The sequence below is a fragment of the Toxotes jaculatrix genome, chromosome 20 (assembly GCF_017976425.1).
Source record: "Toxotes jaculatrix isolate fToxJac2 chromosome 20, fToxJac2.pri, whole genome shotgun sequence".
NCBI lineage: Eukaryota > Metazoa > Chordata > Actinopteri > Toxotidae > Toxotes > Toxotes jaculatrix.
The window spans coordinates 18,644,825-18,661,181 of NC_054413.1; the positions used below are offsets into that span (position 1 = coordinate 18,644,825).

A 16,357-nucleotide genomic window follows, 5' to 3' on the forward strand; every position below is an offset into this window, starting at 1 on the left:
CGTGGTCCCTGGCCAGTAGCCGGCTGTGTGCCGCAGTGATACAGTACCAAAACACGAGGATTTGTTGCCACTGGAAGAGCTCCCTGTTTCCAGTTACATCAGAACTAAAATTTCCACATCATTTTACCAAAAAAATAAAAACACTGTCAAAAGAAGCAGATGTAAAAGAAAGAAATCGAGTGAGTGTGACTGAGAGAGGAATGATGACTTTTATTTGTTTGAATACGAAGAATTCTTTCTCTTTTTGTTGAGGTAGGATGACATCCTCCACTGCTCCCTTCCAAAGCACACAGGGTACTAAATCGGTCATTGGCGGGCAGGACATGCTCACTTGCGTTAGAAAGAACCTGAAAACAGCTTTACAGACCATGTGCTTTGTTTGACAACCAGGCAATGGGATATTGAGTAATAGTCTGCAACTTTGAGACAAAGAGAGAAAGATTTAGAGTGTTAAAGCACAGATTGTCAAAAGTGCTGCTATTAATGTATGATCGGAACGGAGCCTTTTAGGTGGGATTGGCGTGTCTGCCTCTGATATCCCTGGACAGCTTGCTAGAAGTAAGTAGCTGGCCACAGCTTTGGACAGAACATGCAGGCCTGTTCCAGAAAGGCTGCTGCTGTTCCATTGCCACAGTAAGCAGAGGTGGCAGGTCATTTGGATCTGGCCAGCTTGTTGTGGCTGCTGTTTTTTTGTACCATGTTAGAGAGATTCTAAGCTTAGCCGGCTCTGACTGGGCCAAACAGCAGCCTTTCATCTCCATCTTGGGAAGGAGAAGTTCTGGATGACCACTGCCAAACTCAGCCTTCCCACAGATTTCAGGACCAACAAACACTGGCACTCTGCTGTATTCTCCATCCTCCACATCTCATATATCTGTCCTTATCCGTGATGCTGTCTCTGTCATCATCTTCTTGTCTGCCCAGATGTTCCTAACCTTTCGTCTTTTCTCCATGTTAGTTTCTCTCCCAGTTTGTCTTTCCTTACATTATATATCACTCGTGAGTTTTCGGGAAGTGGGGTAGGAGGGCAGTTTAACTACTCAGACTTGGACAAAACACCAAGTTCCCTTTAAGTTATTTCATTCTAGCTCTGTGTGCAGGTGCTTCCACTCAGGCTTCACGTGTCTGCAGTGTGATTGTTAAAACTGTTGTAGCTGAAACGCTACTGGCTCCTTAGGTTGTAGATGGACCCTGCAGACTATATGTATTCAATTATGTTGATTAGACTTGTCCTTTTGTCCTGAGCTCTGTTTTCAATGTGTTGACAGCCCTTTGAAGTATGAAGGTGTGACGAAGCATGGAGCAGAGGACGAGTGAGGCGCTTTCTACGTGATGTTCAATGGCATGTTGAAAATACGATGATATAAAGTAAATCCTTTCTGAAAAGCTTGGCCTGTCCTGGCTCTGAAATGCAACTCTGATAAGGTCCTGCAACCTGGATTCCTTTTACTTCCCTGAGTGAGACATGATCTCAGCAAGGGCCACGGATTCTTTGTAGGCCCTGAAAAGACATACGTTCAGGGTTCAGCCTGCGGTAGCGAACCAGCCGATATATGATTGGAGTGACGGTTGATTGCACCTGGACCGGCCCACTGTACTTGAAGTCATTTTTCCATGCTATGGAGCCCTAACTAACATCTTGCAAAACCTACTCTCTCCTTTTTTTTTCCCTCTCAAATGATGGAGTTATTCAGAGACCGTGACACTGAAACATCATTGAAAACGATATTGGAGGGCTCCATCCCCTGACCTTTTTTTTTTTTTTTTTAATGTGGAGAAGCGGTTTGGTCTTTGGAGCTGGTAATGGGAGGCTTGTGGGCTTGAATGGAGTGCAGACTCCTGCTGTTGTGTTCTCGGGCCAGCCTTATATATTACCCCTCTCCACGCACTTCCACCGTCTCCCGCTGTTGTATCCCAAGCAGAATGCTGCTGGGCTCATTGCAAATTATGTTTAAAGATCATAGCATCTGCTCAGCTAATACATCTTGTAATACTATATAATTTTATGTCTAGCAGTTGATGCCACACCAGTCAAATGGTCAGTTAATCCAGACGAACAGTGCTGCCTCTGCCAGTCCCTGCTCCTGCCTGCTACTTTAGCAGAAAGAAAGTTTTAGAGGTAGTCCTCAGGACACAACAGAAGCTGCATGGACACTGGACAGGACATATTCTGTCCTGTCCGGTTTTGGCTGTGAACAAAGGGCCCTAAACACTTCTCCTTTTGTTTGGCACCTGACGCAGGTTAAATCTGTCTTCCCACCCACTGCCTGTCTAGAGTTTCTCCCTTCAGACAAAAACCTGTTTGCGTAAGTGCAGGAATCATCATCACTGTAATTGTTATTTCTTGCTGTTGCAGAGAGCCGTGACTCTGCGGTCTGTTCATGGCCTTCCTTCTCGTCTTTGTGTTTAGTGTCATCGTTCTTCATCTGTCTGCACAAATGCTTTAATCAGATGTTATTTATGTCAGTGTGTGTCTCAGATGTTGTTGTTTTTTCTCTTTCCGCTCTGCCTTTATCTTGCCTTGTTATGTTTCCTCCTCTCTCAAATGTAGAATGAGGTAAACGAAACCTTGAGTAGCTTAGGCTACACAGTCTGCAGCTGCTTCTGTTGATGCCACCCCTGTCTGCCGCCGTTTCTCTCCACAGATGGCCCCTCCTCCGTCAGTGTTGACAAGGCTGTGTTTCGATGCTGACCTGCTAAAAAAAAAAAAACTCCCACATGTTGTCACAATCCTCTTCCCCCAGCAGTCTGTTGAGCCTCATGAACATTGTGCTCTCTATATGTTCCCCAAAGATATATGAGGAAGGTCAATAACTCATTCAGCACCTGGGAGAAAGCACATGGGAGGGGGGGGGCAGCGTTCATTTCCTGCTCTCAAACAAGTTCATTTTCACCGGACAGACAGACAGTTTGTCTTTCTGCGTGTAGTTTGGTTACAAGATAAAAACGAGGCCCCTCAGAATCCGTGCTGTACGGTCCAATACGTGAAGTTATGGGCCGACTGATTTGTCTCCCAGCAGTCTGTGTGTCCCTGGTGTAGTGTGTAAGTAAACAGTGCCGTAGTTACAATGTCATGGTGAGGGTCATATTTTACAGTCATGCAAACTCTGTGTTGTGAGATTAGTCCCTGTAATTTCCTCGTCGTGCACTGCTCTAGAAAAAGCCCCTGAGGTCGTTGACCTATGTGACTAGCAATTTGATGCATATCATGTTTAATGCATTTCATTGTCTGGAATTTTTTTTTGTGTGTGTGTGTTTTACATAAAAGGAATCTGTGAAAAAGCACTGTTATTTTCTTAAACCGCTGTGGAGGTGTGGGCGTGAGAGGGGAAGTGCTGTTTGGCACTTAAAGTGGTCACTTCCTCTGTACGGGAAGCTTCGGAGGCCCTGGCCTCTCCGATTTCTCGGAAGACTCTTTCGGTCATCCTGCGCAGGTCCGGCCAGGTCCAGCACTAGCCACAACAGAACGTAGTAGTCCACTACGAGACACTGCCAGGTCCACTACACACAGCCGCCGCATGAGAGGGTCCAGAATAGTCTGGCCAAAACAAATCAAATGAGTCCAGACCAGCCCTGCAAGAAACAAGTCGGTCCACCCTTTAGTGGTGAAGAGTTGGCGCAATCTTGTTGCCTTTCTTCTTCATCTTCTTCTTTTTTCCCCCTCTCTCATTTTGTCTCTCACTGTCTGTGTTGGACACGGTTTCTGATGTCACAGATATATACATGTGTCCATGCATCTGGCCCTGGATTTATTTCTCTCTCCACTTTTTATAGTGTCTACACACAGTGACTTTACCACCACTGTGGTTGTTTTTTGGCTCATTTCCTCTCTTTCTCTCTTTCTGCCTCCATTTCTCCTCTTCGCTTGTCCACCCATACAATCTTGTATTTAATTTCAGCTTTGCAGGGTCCTTGTTTAGCTCCTGGATCCTCTGCAGTTCTCTCTGTTGTTGTTTGAAACTGGGTTTTCTGTGGGTCACGGGGTTCAGCCTGACACACTGACCCCAGAGGGCGAGCGCAGCGGTAGCTTGTCTTTTATTATTTCTGATCAGCTCATGGAGTTGATGTGTTTCCCGTAATGTGCCATTTGCACACATCACATCACACAGCCTGTTTGGTTCTTCACAGCGTGGACAGGGACGAATTGTTGTCAGAAGGACTAAAGCATTGAATCACTGAGAGTGTAGACAGGAGGGGAGACTTTGCACCTGGGGAGAACAATGCTTTGGGAGTCTCACTCTCTCCTTCCCTTCATCCCCTCCTACCTGTATCTGAGCACTGCCAATAGTAATGACATTACCATATCTCCCCCCTCACCGCCCTTCCTACACCCCTCACCTCATCCTCTCTTCTGTCTTTTTAAATCTTTTTTTTAATATATTATGTGAGATGTTCTGCTGGGAGTTCCAAGTTGTAAATGATTGAGGGGGCCAGCTGCCTCTCAGACAGGCCTGTGTTAGCTCGAAAGTTACTGGTGATGAGGACCACAGAACCAGGCATCAGATGATTATATACCAGGGACGGTATCACACACCAAGCTCGAGTAAAACCACGGGGGTTGCTGTAATAAGACTGCAGCACATGTGTTGTGTGTAAAAAAATAAAAAAAGAAATCTCTCTCTTGTTCAGTGGCTTTTTCTCTCCTTTGTTATTCTTCTTTCTTCACCACAGACCTCTTGCAGCAGTGAGGTGTGAGGCGCTAACACAGCACAGAGGCCGTGTTGTGAGCTGAAGAACAGGGCAGGATATGTTGACATATCCTGTGTGTCTGCTCAAAGATCTCAGAGAGTCAAACCCCAAATCACCTGCAAATGGAAAGCAGCGGGTTGAGAGTGGCAGATGACACTTCATCTATCTGACTGCCCAGCAGCAGCAGCAGCAACCGCGCACGACATGAGCTAAGTTAGTCAGCCGTCGCTCTCCTGCCAAACATCCCGAGCTGCCAGCGCACACTTGCTTTAACCCAGTCCACCGGTCCGCCAGTTCAGTCAGTCAGTCATTCGTCCAGCCAACGACGTCAACCATTGTTTTCAATCAATCATTCTCAGCTATGAATTACTTCAGTTGCGCCTGTGGTGGTTTTCTCTCTCTCCTTCCTCTCTTGTGCTCGGTCCTGTGATGAAAGACACTCTCAGAGAGGTAGCCAAGTCGCTCGAGTTTGTTTTGACGTTTCGATGGCTCCGCCGTGAATGTGTTTAGAGTTTCTTCACATGATCAGCGCTGGTTCAAAGGGTTTCGAGCGCTGTGTGGTTGTGTTTGAGGATTTTGAATCTGGGGGGTCTTTTCTGGTGCATTAGTGAAGAGGTCTTTGATGCGTGTAACCCAGCTTCACTGCACTCTGTATGGGCCTGACCTTTAATATATCTCCTGGTTTAGTGGATAGCGGCCACGCTGAAGACCAGAACAGAACAGCAAACAAGTATCTGCTACTACTCTCCATCAGCTGCGCTCCAAGACTCTGTTGTGTTTGGAAGGAACCCTGCTCCCTCGCTGGTTTTGTGCTCTCTCCCTCTGAGTGTTTCACCTCCCCTCTGCCTAATCTTGAAACCATCAGCTCCCCAGTCTGTTTCTCTTTAAATTGAATTTGAAATATTCGTACCTTTTTATAAGCCGGGTTAGTAAAACCCCGAAAGGCCTTGCAGATTTCAGCAGTGATACGGTATTTGGGCCCGCTGATCCACGCACCCCGTTTCTCTCACTGTCAACAACAAACTTTGCTCATGCTGTGGTGATGACCTGTGTACAGGCCGCATAGGCCTGGATAAAAGTCTGCTGTCCTTGCGAGCCCATGACATCAGTTGTTACATACAGCCAAGCCTGTTCAGCTTCACTTAGCCTCAAATTCAGTTCTTTCAAGTGCAAGAGTTCGATTCCATTTCAGCAGCCACATAGAGAATTTATCCGGAGCACTTCTTCCAAAACTTCTGTTTAGCAAAAACACGTGCACTTTACTCCAAAGAGCTGATTGTTTACAGGCAGGGAAGATGTGTGGGGGAAGCCTCCTGAGGCATGTGTGCCATGTGTTTAGTTTTAAAAAAGAAGGTTCGTATTGAACTTTTCAACTGATCAAAAAGTGGAGTTTTTTTTTTTGTTTTTTTTTTTTGTTGCCTGACGTGGAGTTGTTGGAGTTGTTTCTGATTGGGGACAGCAGTGTTCCTCTGAGAACAGGAAAGGCTGGGACAATAGTGGGAAGTAAAGGCTGCGGGAAATTCTTTATTGCCTCCATGTTTCCCTTCACTTCCACTGATAAGCAGCATTAGAGTGTTTACTTATTTATTTATTTTCAGCTAAAATGCTTGTAGATCTTTCAGGCGTCTTTACTTAGGTGTGCGTTTGAGTGAGTGCAACTAACAAAGAGATAAAGAAACATAACATCCGCAGATAAAAATGAGAGTGTATCCAGTGTGTGTGTGTGTGAGTGAGAGAGACTGGAAGCCCTTGTGTTGGCATTTATTTTTATGTTTAGATGTTGTCTTCTGTGCCTGTCTCTTGCGTGTCTCTGAGGTTACAGTATATGTATTCCTGCACACGTACAGCACTTCTGCTCTCTTATGTATTCGTAAACTACAGACGTATGCACATCTGTTTCTATGCATGTTTTTTTTTGTATGTGTGTGTGTGTGACTGTGCATGCATGCATTTAAACCTCCCACTGCCAAGCCGACCCTCTGTTTCCTCTTCCCCTTGTCCAGGTCTGTATGAGCTGCTGGCGGCTTTGCCGTCCCAGCTGCAGCCCCATGTCAGCCGCCCAGAGGACAACACCTTCCTCCAGGACATGTTTGGAGAGAGGAGCCTCCACTCGTTGGTCAAGGTAAAACAAAAACAAACAAAAAATTTTAAACACCTCTTTCTTTTAGAGTGCAACACTTAAGTTTTGTGTAGTGATTTGGTTTTTTTTTTTCTGATTTTAATACACATGTTGGTCTTACTAAAACACTGCAGATGCAACAGAGTAAACAGGCACTTCACTTCTTTGTAAATGCATTTTATCACACAACCAAGTTTATTTATTTTTTATTTAGTTATTTTGTCCAGATCACGTGTTTTAAACCAGTATTTAGTTATACTCACTTTATGTAATGAACGTTTAAATTCAGTCAGTGATCTCCTCCTCCTCCCCTCTCTTTGGAAATAGAATCTCCCTTGAACGCTGTCTGCCTCACCCACCTTCGCAGTCACATCCTTCCTCTCATGGGACAGGATAGAATCTGAGCCCTCTCTCCACTGACCCCCACCCCTGAGCCAACCTCTGCAGTTCAAATAAAAAACACACACTTGCACCTTTGTTCAGCACTGCTTTATTCGATCTCCTTCCCTCCAATCTCATTCATACAATACTAAGTTTATTGTCATTCCAACAGCCTACCCACCCAGATCTCCTAACTCCCCCTCTGCCAGCGTGAACGGGCCCGTGGTCCAGTTACTGCCTGATATTAAACTAGATAGCTGCAGAGTTTGGGGAGAAGATGAGCACACATGATATCTTTATATGCTAGCAGACAGACAAGGGTAATGAATGTAACACATTCTGTCTGTCTGCCCTAACCCCATCTTCAGTTGGGATTCTCTGCAATCTGCAGCCAATCTCTTCAATCTCCTGCTTTGGAAAGTGAACATGAGGTTTACTACATGGGGTTTCTGTACTGTAAATCAGCTTCCTTTTCAGTCACTGTTCAACCAGTAAAGATTTGTAACAATGGCGTCAACTCTTTCTCCAGTTTAATGATATAACTGCGATTACTTTATTAGTCATTTACTGAAAAAAAAGAGAACCTTTTCTGATTGTTGGAGCTACATTTGACAGTGTCCTTTGTATCTGGTCTCCATTTTGAAAGAAGGTTAACACGGTTTTCGTGTGCTGGCACGATATATTTCCCCCCTTTGGTGTTCTCTGTTTCTCTCAGGCCAGAATAATTATGTCACGGAGACCACTGAGAGAGAAAAATCGACATAATTTTCATCCCCTCCCTCTAAAGAAATCTTTTCCGTGTAAGCGTGTTTGTTCAGGATCCAGGGTTGTAACGCGCCAATGTGAGCATGTTAAAGTGCCTGAATTATGGCATACCTCAGACGCTGAAGTAAAACCCTGATGTCGGGACTTGAGGAAACCAGAAGGGTTTCATTTGATGCCTGGATTGTTATGGATGGCCAAAGAATAAGGCATCTTGAACACAGATAATGATGGGCAGGGCCTGCGCATGTTCAGGCTCTCATTCATGCTGGCCCCAAAGAAAACACAGCATGGTGTGGGGCAGATTGAATGATGCTAATGAAGGTGGCATTATATTTCTGTGATAGTTAGCCAGGCATAAGGGTGGAGCTCCCAGACTTCACCTAGCCCTCTAACCACCCCTGATTATGCCTTGCTAATCTTTCAAGAGGAACTTGAAGGGGAGAAAGTGTAAGCGCTGTTCAGATCAGAGTGCCATAACCTGTGTCCAGGCTCACGACTCGGTGAGGAGCTGGAACTGCTGCTCATTCACGCTGAGAGGAACCAGTTGATGATATTGTTCAGGCACCTCAATCATATGGTCCCCGGATGCTGTTCTGTAGAGGTATGCCAGGCGCATCCAGATGGGAGGAGATCTCAGGGTAGACCCAGAAGGCGAAGGGTTAGAAATCCCATGAGACCTGTGGAGCTGGAGAAAGTAGGTGGGGAGAGGGAGTGTCTTGGTTACTTTGCAGAGCTTCCTACCAGATAAGTGGTGATGGATGGATGAATATATGAGAACAAGCTTTCTCTGCAGTACCAGTGGTACCGATTGGAAAGAGGAAGGCAGATCTGGGACATAGTTTTCGTCTTTCTCCGTCCTAATTGAGCGTGGTGATTGTCAAAAACGGACATGTCAGATCTGCTTGTGTGTATGAAAGAAAGGTTGAGTGGTAAAACTCCCTAAATGTTATTATGAAATTTGAATACCACTTTGTTCACATGCCAGCTCGCTGCTAAGTGGCTCTCACTTTGAGGCCCCGTGTCAGTACAATTCACTAAATACAGTATCCATCGAGATCTAAGCTAATGTGACCCAATTCGCCATTGCTACTGTGGCAGAATAAATACACCCAATACAATACAGTTAGTGCGGCCTTGAAATGATCAAATACGTCGGTGTAACATCAAAGGACCACATTGTTTCCTCAGCGGAATGAGTCCGTTCTACCTATTTTCTTATTCTCCTTTCATTTTTTTTTTCAATAAAGAGAAACTGAGCTGCTTTTAGCGTCTCTTATTGTTAGCGTGGAGGCGTAAGTGGAAACTGCCCCGCTCCAGACAAGCAGAACTATATGTTTCCTCTGCTTTCTACTTGGTACTGAGACGTGAGCCAGCCTGTCATCTGGCGAGCCAAATGGACGGACACAGCAGACTTTGAATCACACAGAAGTACAGAACAACCATCTCGCCTTACAGCGGAGACCAGGGCTCAAGATGCAACATTCAGGTGAACATGGCTAACGTCAGTGGCACGCCATTAATAAACCTGTAATTGTCCCTTTCCTCTAAAACCCCACCACCAAATCTCCACAGATTCCACCTTTTGCTCCACCAGGCTGCGAAGGGGATACTTTGGGAAAGGCTAAACAGCAGAGAGAAAACACACACATCATGTTAATCTGACAGGCTCTGCAACTCAGGTCTCTCATATGGAAACACTCAGGCCTCACCTGGGTAATTATGGAGCATCAGTTACTGGTCAGTATGTCTAGAGGGAGAAAGAAAGGACCAGAGGAGGACGTGTCAGAGATGGAAAAAGACAAGAGGAAGAGAGAATTCAGACCCACACAAAGACTTAAACCAGACTTGGGTCCTTTCTGTCTCTCCTCACCTGCCCTCATCGGATAGTCGGGACAGCCTCTCACGTCCCACACATAATCCGATTATGTCACAGAGATGAAACAAATATTTTCTAATATCATCTTTCAGCAGGGCCTGGGGGGGCTCAGGGGTTCGCCTTATTTTTGCAGACTTTTCGTCGGTACAACATCGGAGCTGTCATGAAATGTGAGCGCCGGCGTGTGTAGCTAGCATAGCTAAAGCGACGCAGACAGTTCGCCTCTTTTCAATTAAAGGGAGTTACTCAAGTGTGCTTTCTATAAATTCCACCACACTCACTGTTCCACTGCCAAGTTCCCACTCCACAAAAAGCCACAGGAAATATAATACAATATTCAATTTCCACCTGCCTCAGGTGGGGCTCTCCTTTAAGACCAAGTTTCTGTCAGCAGGCCTTTAAGCCAGGCCCTGAGATCCCTCATTTTGTGGTCAGTCGGTTTTCCCTTAAATCTGCGCCTGTTAGTTGCTAATAGGCTTGGCACTTGCATTGTTGTTACACACCAATATTGATGTGGGTTTGCCAGTTTGTTCTTCAGTGCTACAGGACTTTAACGACATGTAAAGGTGCTGCGGCTGACGCTTGTACCCAAGTGGAAAGTTTGAGCTATTTTTGATGAACGAGCTCATTTGCAGACAAACTGGACTGTATTCCTTGAGTACCAGACTTGGTATCCCATGAATAACTGGATCAAGCTCTAGGTAGCCCTCCAAGTTTTATGACTCACCCTGTAATGTCCAACAGCTCTACTCCTTGACAGCAATCCTAGACCTGCCCTGTGGACACTTGTCTTATCCTTTCCACACCTCAGAACCTACCTTGCTCCTGCTCCCTGTTACCAAGGAAGATCATAAAAAGGAAATTGTTCTAAACCTCTCGCCCTGCAGCAGTCGCTCTCTGTGAGTCATTTAAGCCCCACACCCTGTACGCAGCAATAAAACTTCCCTAATCGTCTCTGGTTCAGGACTCAGCCTGTAAACCTATACCACCTCAGAGATCCGCTCATACTGTCTGTGGTCAGCACGTCCTGTGGTCACCTCTGGGGTCTGTATTTATTATTTCAGGGGAACAAGAGCCCTCGTGGGGAGATAAGCAAATACCTGCAGGTTGCTTTGGAGAAGGGAGCTCCCATCCTCAAAAAGAAATTCGCTTCCTATTCATCTCGCCTCAATTCACTGTACATTCTTATATTTGTATTGAAGAAGATTGTGGCTTTTGTATGGCAGTGATTGTAAATTAGAGAAGCTATTTTATGCCGTGAACTATTCTTTTTGACACGAGCTGGGTGGTGGTTATTTATGGTTCAGAAACCTCACATAAAATCTCCTGTGTGAGGTTTTCAGAGGAGTTTAATGGTCGACTACAGCATGAAATCAAAAGATCATGCTCAGTGTCCACAAACAAACAAATTCCTCTGAGCTGAGCCAGAAGAGCCGGATGAACAGACGTAGGATGAAGCCAAAGGCAAGGGCGTGATAGGGACAGGGGGAAGAAGGAGGGAAACTCTTCAGTAGAGTAGACCAGCTGCAGTATGGCCTGTTGACTACTGAATAACCTTAAAACTCATTGACTTGAACCATGTCTAGAGCACTGAGGGGGACAGTAAAAATGAGCGGAGGCCTGCCGATCCACCAGCCCTCATTCTATCAGTCAGATGTCTGTATTGGTAATCAAGGAAAATCTCTGGAGTGAGCCCACAGCCATTACTCCAGGTCACTTTAGTTGACCTCGATTTGTATTCTTTAGGAAAAAGAAGGACTCAAAGTGAAACCAGAAGGTCTGCACGATACAAAGCCAATCTTAATAGGACATGGAGCGAAGGAGCGATACACAAAATATGGAAAATGAGACTCATGGTGCCATATAATGTATTTATGGCTCCCCGATGGGCCGGGAACTGCCTGAAGACATCATGGGCTCACCTGGAGCTTTTAAAGATGCTCTGAACAAATTTATATGCTTAATTGACTTCCTAAAAAGCACTCAAATGAATCTGATTCAGTAAGTCAGATACATTTGTTCTGGCTTTATGCCCTCAGTCATTCATAATACTACTTCTTAACCCACGAACAGCTACACATCACATGAATGAGTTGTGTAATTATTAAATGCCACTTCCCTTTGTTTTATTCTGTATGCAGTTAGTGGCTGAAACGCAAATGGAAAACTTGCGGTCGGGATTTTAGCCGTGTCTCAAGATCGTCTTCGTATGTATGGACACAAGTGTGACTGTGTCCTGCACTGTCCTGGCTTTACAGAATACACAGTGTCTGTGGAGGTGTGCCAGGGGCCTCTCTCCATGAGGAAACGTATCCCTCATCTGAATGATATGGCTGTAGTGATTGCTGGCCAGCTGTCCTGCCCCCCCCACCTCCAGCCCCACCCCCTCGTCCTTTGGATCTGCTTCCAGTTCTTAATCAGCTGTCACATTCTCCAGGCCTTTTCCATGTTTCCACAACACAGACAGACAAGCTCAGGCACCAGACCCATGTGTAGGGGGTCTCTGTCAATGGAAGGTGCTGGGTCTGCTTTCGTTTGTGTACATTCTTTGTGGACACAAAACAAATCATTTGACAAATTTGTCTGTTAATCAATTGTAGGGCTGTAATCAATGATTATTTTCATTATCAATTAATCTGATGATTATTTTGTGGATTAATGAATTACTTAATTTGTTGTTTGGTCTGTAGAACATAAGAAAATAGTGAAAATGAACATCATACCGACAGAATCATCAAGGCTTGCCCTGGAGAAACTGGTACTTGCATACATTTTAGTTGATCAGCTGAGACAGAAAACTGTCTGAACTTAGGTATTTGGTGCAGTAGATCCATGAGGAAAGACTGTTAACTTTACTGCCTTTGTGTAAACTTTGTAACCACTAATACCAGCGTTGACTGGATGTTGTCGTTTTCTAATAGCTACTACGTCATGACACTGGGCTGAATCTAGAACTTAAGTTAGCAGGATTGGCCAGACTGACGGAGAATGATACTGTCATTTGCGGGATTATTCACAGACCACAGCACAATGTCCAGGACCTGATGCCATCCTGCCAGGGCTAAAGCCAAGACTTTGCAAACTGACCGACTGCGACAGGAGAAAAAGCAAATCTACGCTTTTCTCCTTATGATTCCTGAGTAAACATATCATCTCACAGCTATTCCAGTTGTAACCCTGCACGTCTGTCTGTAAAGTCCCCCTCCCTGTCTCTCTCGCTTGGTCTAGTCTACCAGGCCACGGTGGCTTGACAAGGTGTTCCGGATCAGACCAAGAGATCGGACCCGGGTGGAGGCCCGATACTGGATCTGCTCCGGTGGGTAGATATAGAAACAGGAGTGGGAGAAAGATCGTCAACCCTAACCGGTCCGACGTGAAGTTTTCTGGGCAGTGGACATTAACCAGAGGCCTTGAGCCTCCTTGCAGGACTCAGAAACAGAAACACTATCCAGCCCTGTGATCTCCAGACCTCTCCTTCTCCTTCCATCAGCAGACCTCTCCATCTATCAAGCTTTTGCTCTCTTGCACGCTCTCTCCGTCTTTGTGTGCCAGACTGTTCTTGCTGCACTGCGTCTGGATTAGTGTTTGTAAGACATGATTTTATTTTCCTTAGCTATACCTCCACGTTAACAATCGAGGCTCGAGACGGTCATTGTTCTTCTTTCTGCTGCATTAACTTCGATCATGAAGAGAACATAAATACAGTTTGGATTACTGAATTAATCACTGAAGGCTGATCCAAGGTGTCTGACCCTTAACCTCAACAGTGATCCTTCGCAGTGGTTGGAGCTCATGCCTGAAGAAGATAAAGATGGATGAATGTTATGTTTTTGTTCCAGTCCATTCTCATTGGAATTGTTTCGTATCAATTCTTACCCAGGTTGGTGTTTTTCTTCATAATTTTTCTCCACACTCGTTGCTGAGTGTATTTTAAGCTCGTGGGGTATTTCTGGAAGCAAACACAACTTCGTCTGAGGCCTCTGTGGAGACAGGACACTGCTCTTATTGTAGCCTGTTTTTTTTTTTTTTTTTTTTTTTTTTTTTAAAGCTCAGTGAAGGTGCACATTCATTCATCTTTACCCTGCCTGTGCTTCAGGCAGCTTTCCCCCTGAGTTTGGATCATTTTGATCCCGACTCTTCTGCCCTATTTTACATGGAAGCACTACATTTCTCATCAGAGAAGCTTCAGAATCCCAGTCTTTGATTCGGCTGTGTGTCCTGGAGTTGCGCTCCGGTTTGAGCTAAGCCGTCCTTGGCTGTAGTACACTGCCTCTCACTGTTTTAAATTCCAGCAGGCCACTTCTGCTGTTTGCCAGGAGCACTGCTGCCTCACCAAGGGGACAGAGAACGCGCTATGCAAAAAGCGGGGTAATGACTTTAAAATACATTACTGCGTCATGGACAGGCACTTGGAAGGTGTCCTGAACTGTAAATAAAAGCATTTCAATCTCGCATTTGCTCACAGAGCACAGGAGAAATTCCACAGTAACTAAGTAAGTTGAGGTGGTGGAGCAACAACTACCTAAGCAGATGTCACTAGTACTGTGGTATGTTGGAGCGCTGAAGACACTGGCAACCTCTCATTTATTTCATCTGTTTTCTTACAAAGATGATCAGGACAGATGAAGTAACCGGAGCTGCCTGCCTGTCCTTTCACGGCCTTCTACTGTAGAAGAACAGACAGAGGAGTCAGAGCACAGGGTGGAGTTGTTGGGACTTCATGAACACTGGACAGTAACTGCTCAAATATGATGTGGCTATGTGCAATTAAACAGATGAAAGTTTCCAGGTCTTACATTTGATGCCAGAAAACACTGAACATACTTTTAAGTGTTGGAGTCCACTTCTGCTTGTGTTAACACCTCCAGTTTTTATCTCTGTCTCCAGCCTTATCACAACTCATGCGTGTTCCTGCATCTCTCTGAACCATTGCAGACCTACTTTACTGCTTTCTGTTTTTGCCACCATTTGCCGAACATCCCAGCGTGTTGTTCTAGGCTCCTCGAGTCGTAGCATTTTACGCTCTACAGCTGAGCTGAGCAACCATCAGCCTCCCTCAGGCCTTCAGCAGATTACCTCCACGACACGCCTAATGCACCATGTTTTATAGCCGAGTAATGTCGGCTTTACACAGGGATTTGAACCTCTAAGCTGACCTTGAAACATGGCAGCCCTGTTGGCCAAGACACAGACCTAACAGGCTGTGATTTAGCACCAAAGTCTGTGTGGATAAGCCAGGCTGAAATAGCTACCTGTTTAAGGCCAGCTGAACTGGAATTTTGATGGGCGGGGAGGGGCATGCATACGCAGAGACATTTAACATAAAGTGTGTTGCATTTTTCTTAAGGAAGGTCATAAAAGTTCCTCTGGAATGATCGCGTTAGCTTATTTGTGTTGTGTTGTGAGTGACATCATGTTTTGGGTTTCAGGACTGAGTTTTCTCTGGTGATTATCAAAGACAGATGACAGCTTGAAAAGATTTAAATGAACTCATCTACACATGTTTCATTTATTTTTTTGCTAATCAGAGCTTCCTCAAAAAAAGTTTTTAGTCTGGGGCCAGAAATGACTGAAAAACATTTCCAAGGGGAGTGTCATTAGAAAGGACAGATCCCATCCTGTGATTGTGCAATCTCACAGCATTCACCTCACCCCATCATCCAGCATTCACAGTGTCCACGGTGCTCTTACTGCAGAATGCTTTCTAGCTGTGTGGTGAGGAGGAAAAATTATGTTTAAGAGTCTTAAAACAGATGTTTTAATTGCGCACAGCATCTGTAGCTGCTCACAGTGTGACAGCAAACAAACTGCTTTTCTTGTCACTTTCTGTCCTACTGAATGATTTTCTGTGGCAAATTGTCACTGCTCCATCTGTGTGTGTGTACATGTGGGTGTATAAGCTCCCACATGTGTGGACTTGGCCCCTGCAGACACCGAGCTGGTCCAGGGGCTTCTTTTGTCACTCTCTCCCCAGCCAGAGGGCCTTCTGTTCCACCATCGTGCTGGAATGCTTTCTGGGACATCCAGCTGGATCTCCAGGCCCTGGGCCCAGCTATCAGTCAGGCCCATGGCCTAGCTCCCCTTCACCATGCTGGGCCGAGGAGAGACTCAGGAGTGGCTGATGGGAGGATCGTCGTCCCTGTCTGTTCTCTGATAGGACCTGACAGCCTCCTGTAGGCTGTCAACACAATCCCGCGCAGCTGCTCTCATATGGGATGGCTGTAGTGTTTTTTGTCTGTCTGTGTGTGCGTAGGCTGCAGCGCTGGTGTGCGACTGTGTCTGACAACGTGTGCGTGGGCACAAGCGTGCGGTTGTGTGTATAAATCATTCCATCTCTGTTTCACATATCAGCTTTTGAGTGATGAAGTGTTTTTGTGTGTGTAAATGAGTAAACGTTAACACACGAGTCGGGCCTACTTTCCATTTTAGAAAGCCTCTGGAGATACAGCTTTGTCTCTCAACATTGTGCAGTTGCAGCGTTGAGGCTGATAAGGAAATGTTTAGCCAATTCAACCTGACTGTTGAAA

General features: G+C 45.5%; 1 protein-coding gene across 4 annotated transcripts in view; it reads left to right on the plus strand.

Annotated features, from left to right (window-relative positions):
• The window catches only part of mpp7a (membrane palmitoylated protein 7a), a 123,725-nt gene that overhangs the window by 36,308 nt on the left and 71,060 nt on the right, over positions 1–16,357 (plus strand). For all 4 annotated transcript variants that reach the window (XM_041065476.1, XM_041065478.1, XM_041065477.1 and 1 more), the window contains one exon: positions 6,693–6,811. In XM_041065476.1, the coding sequence (XP_040921410.1) occupies positions 6,693–6,811 (119 nt within the window). The remainder of the gene's footprint in view (positions 1–6,692; positions 6,812–16,357) is intronic.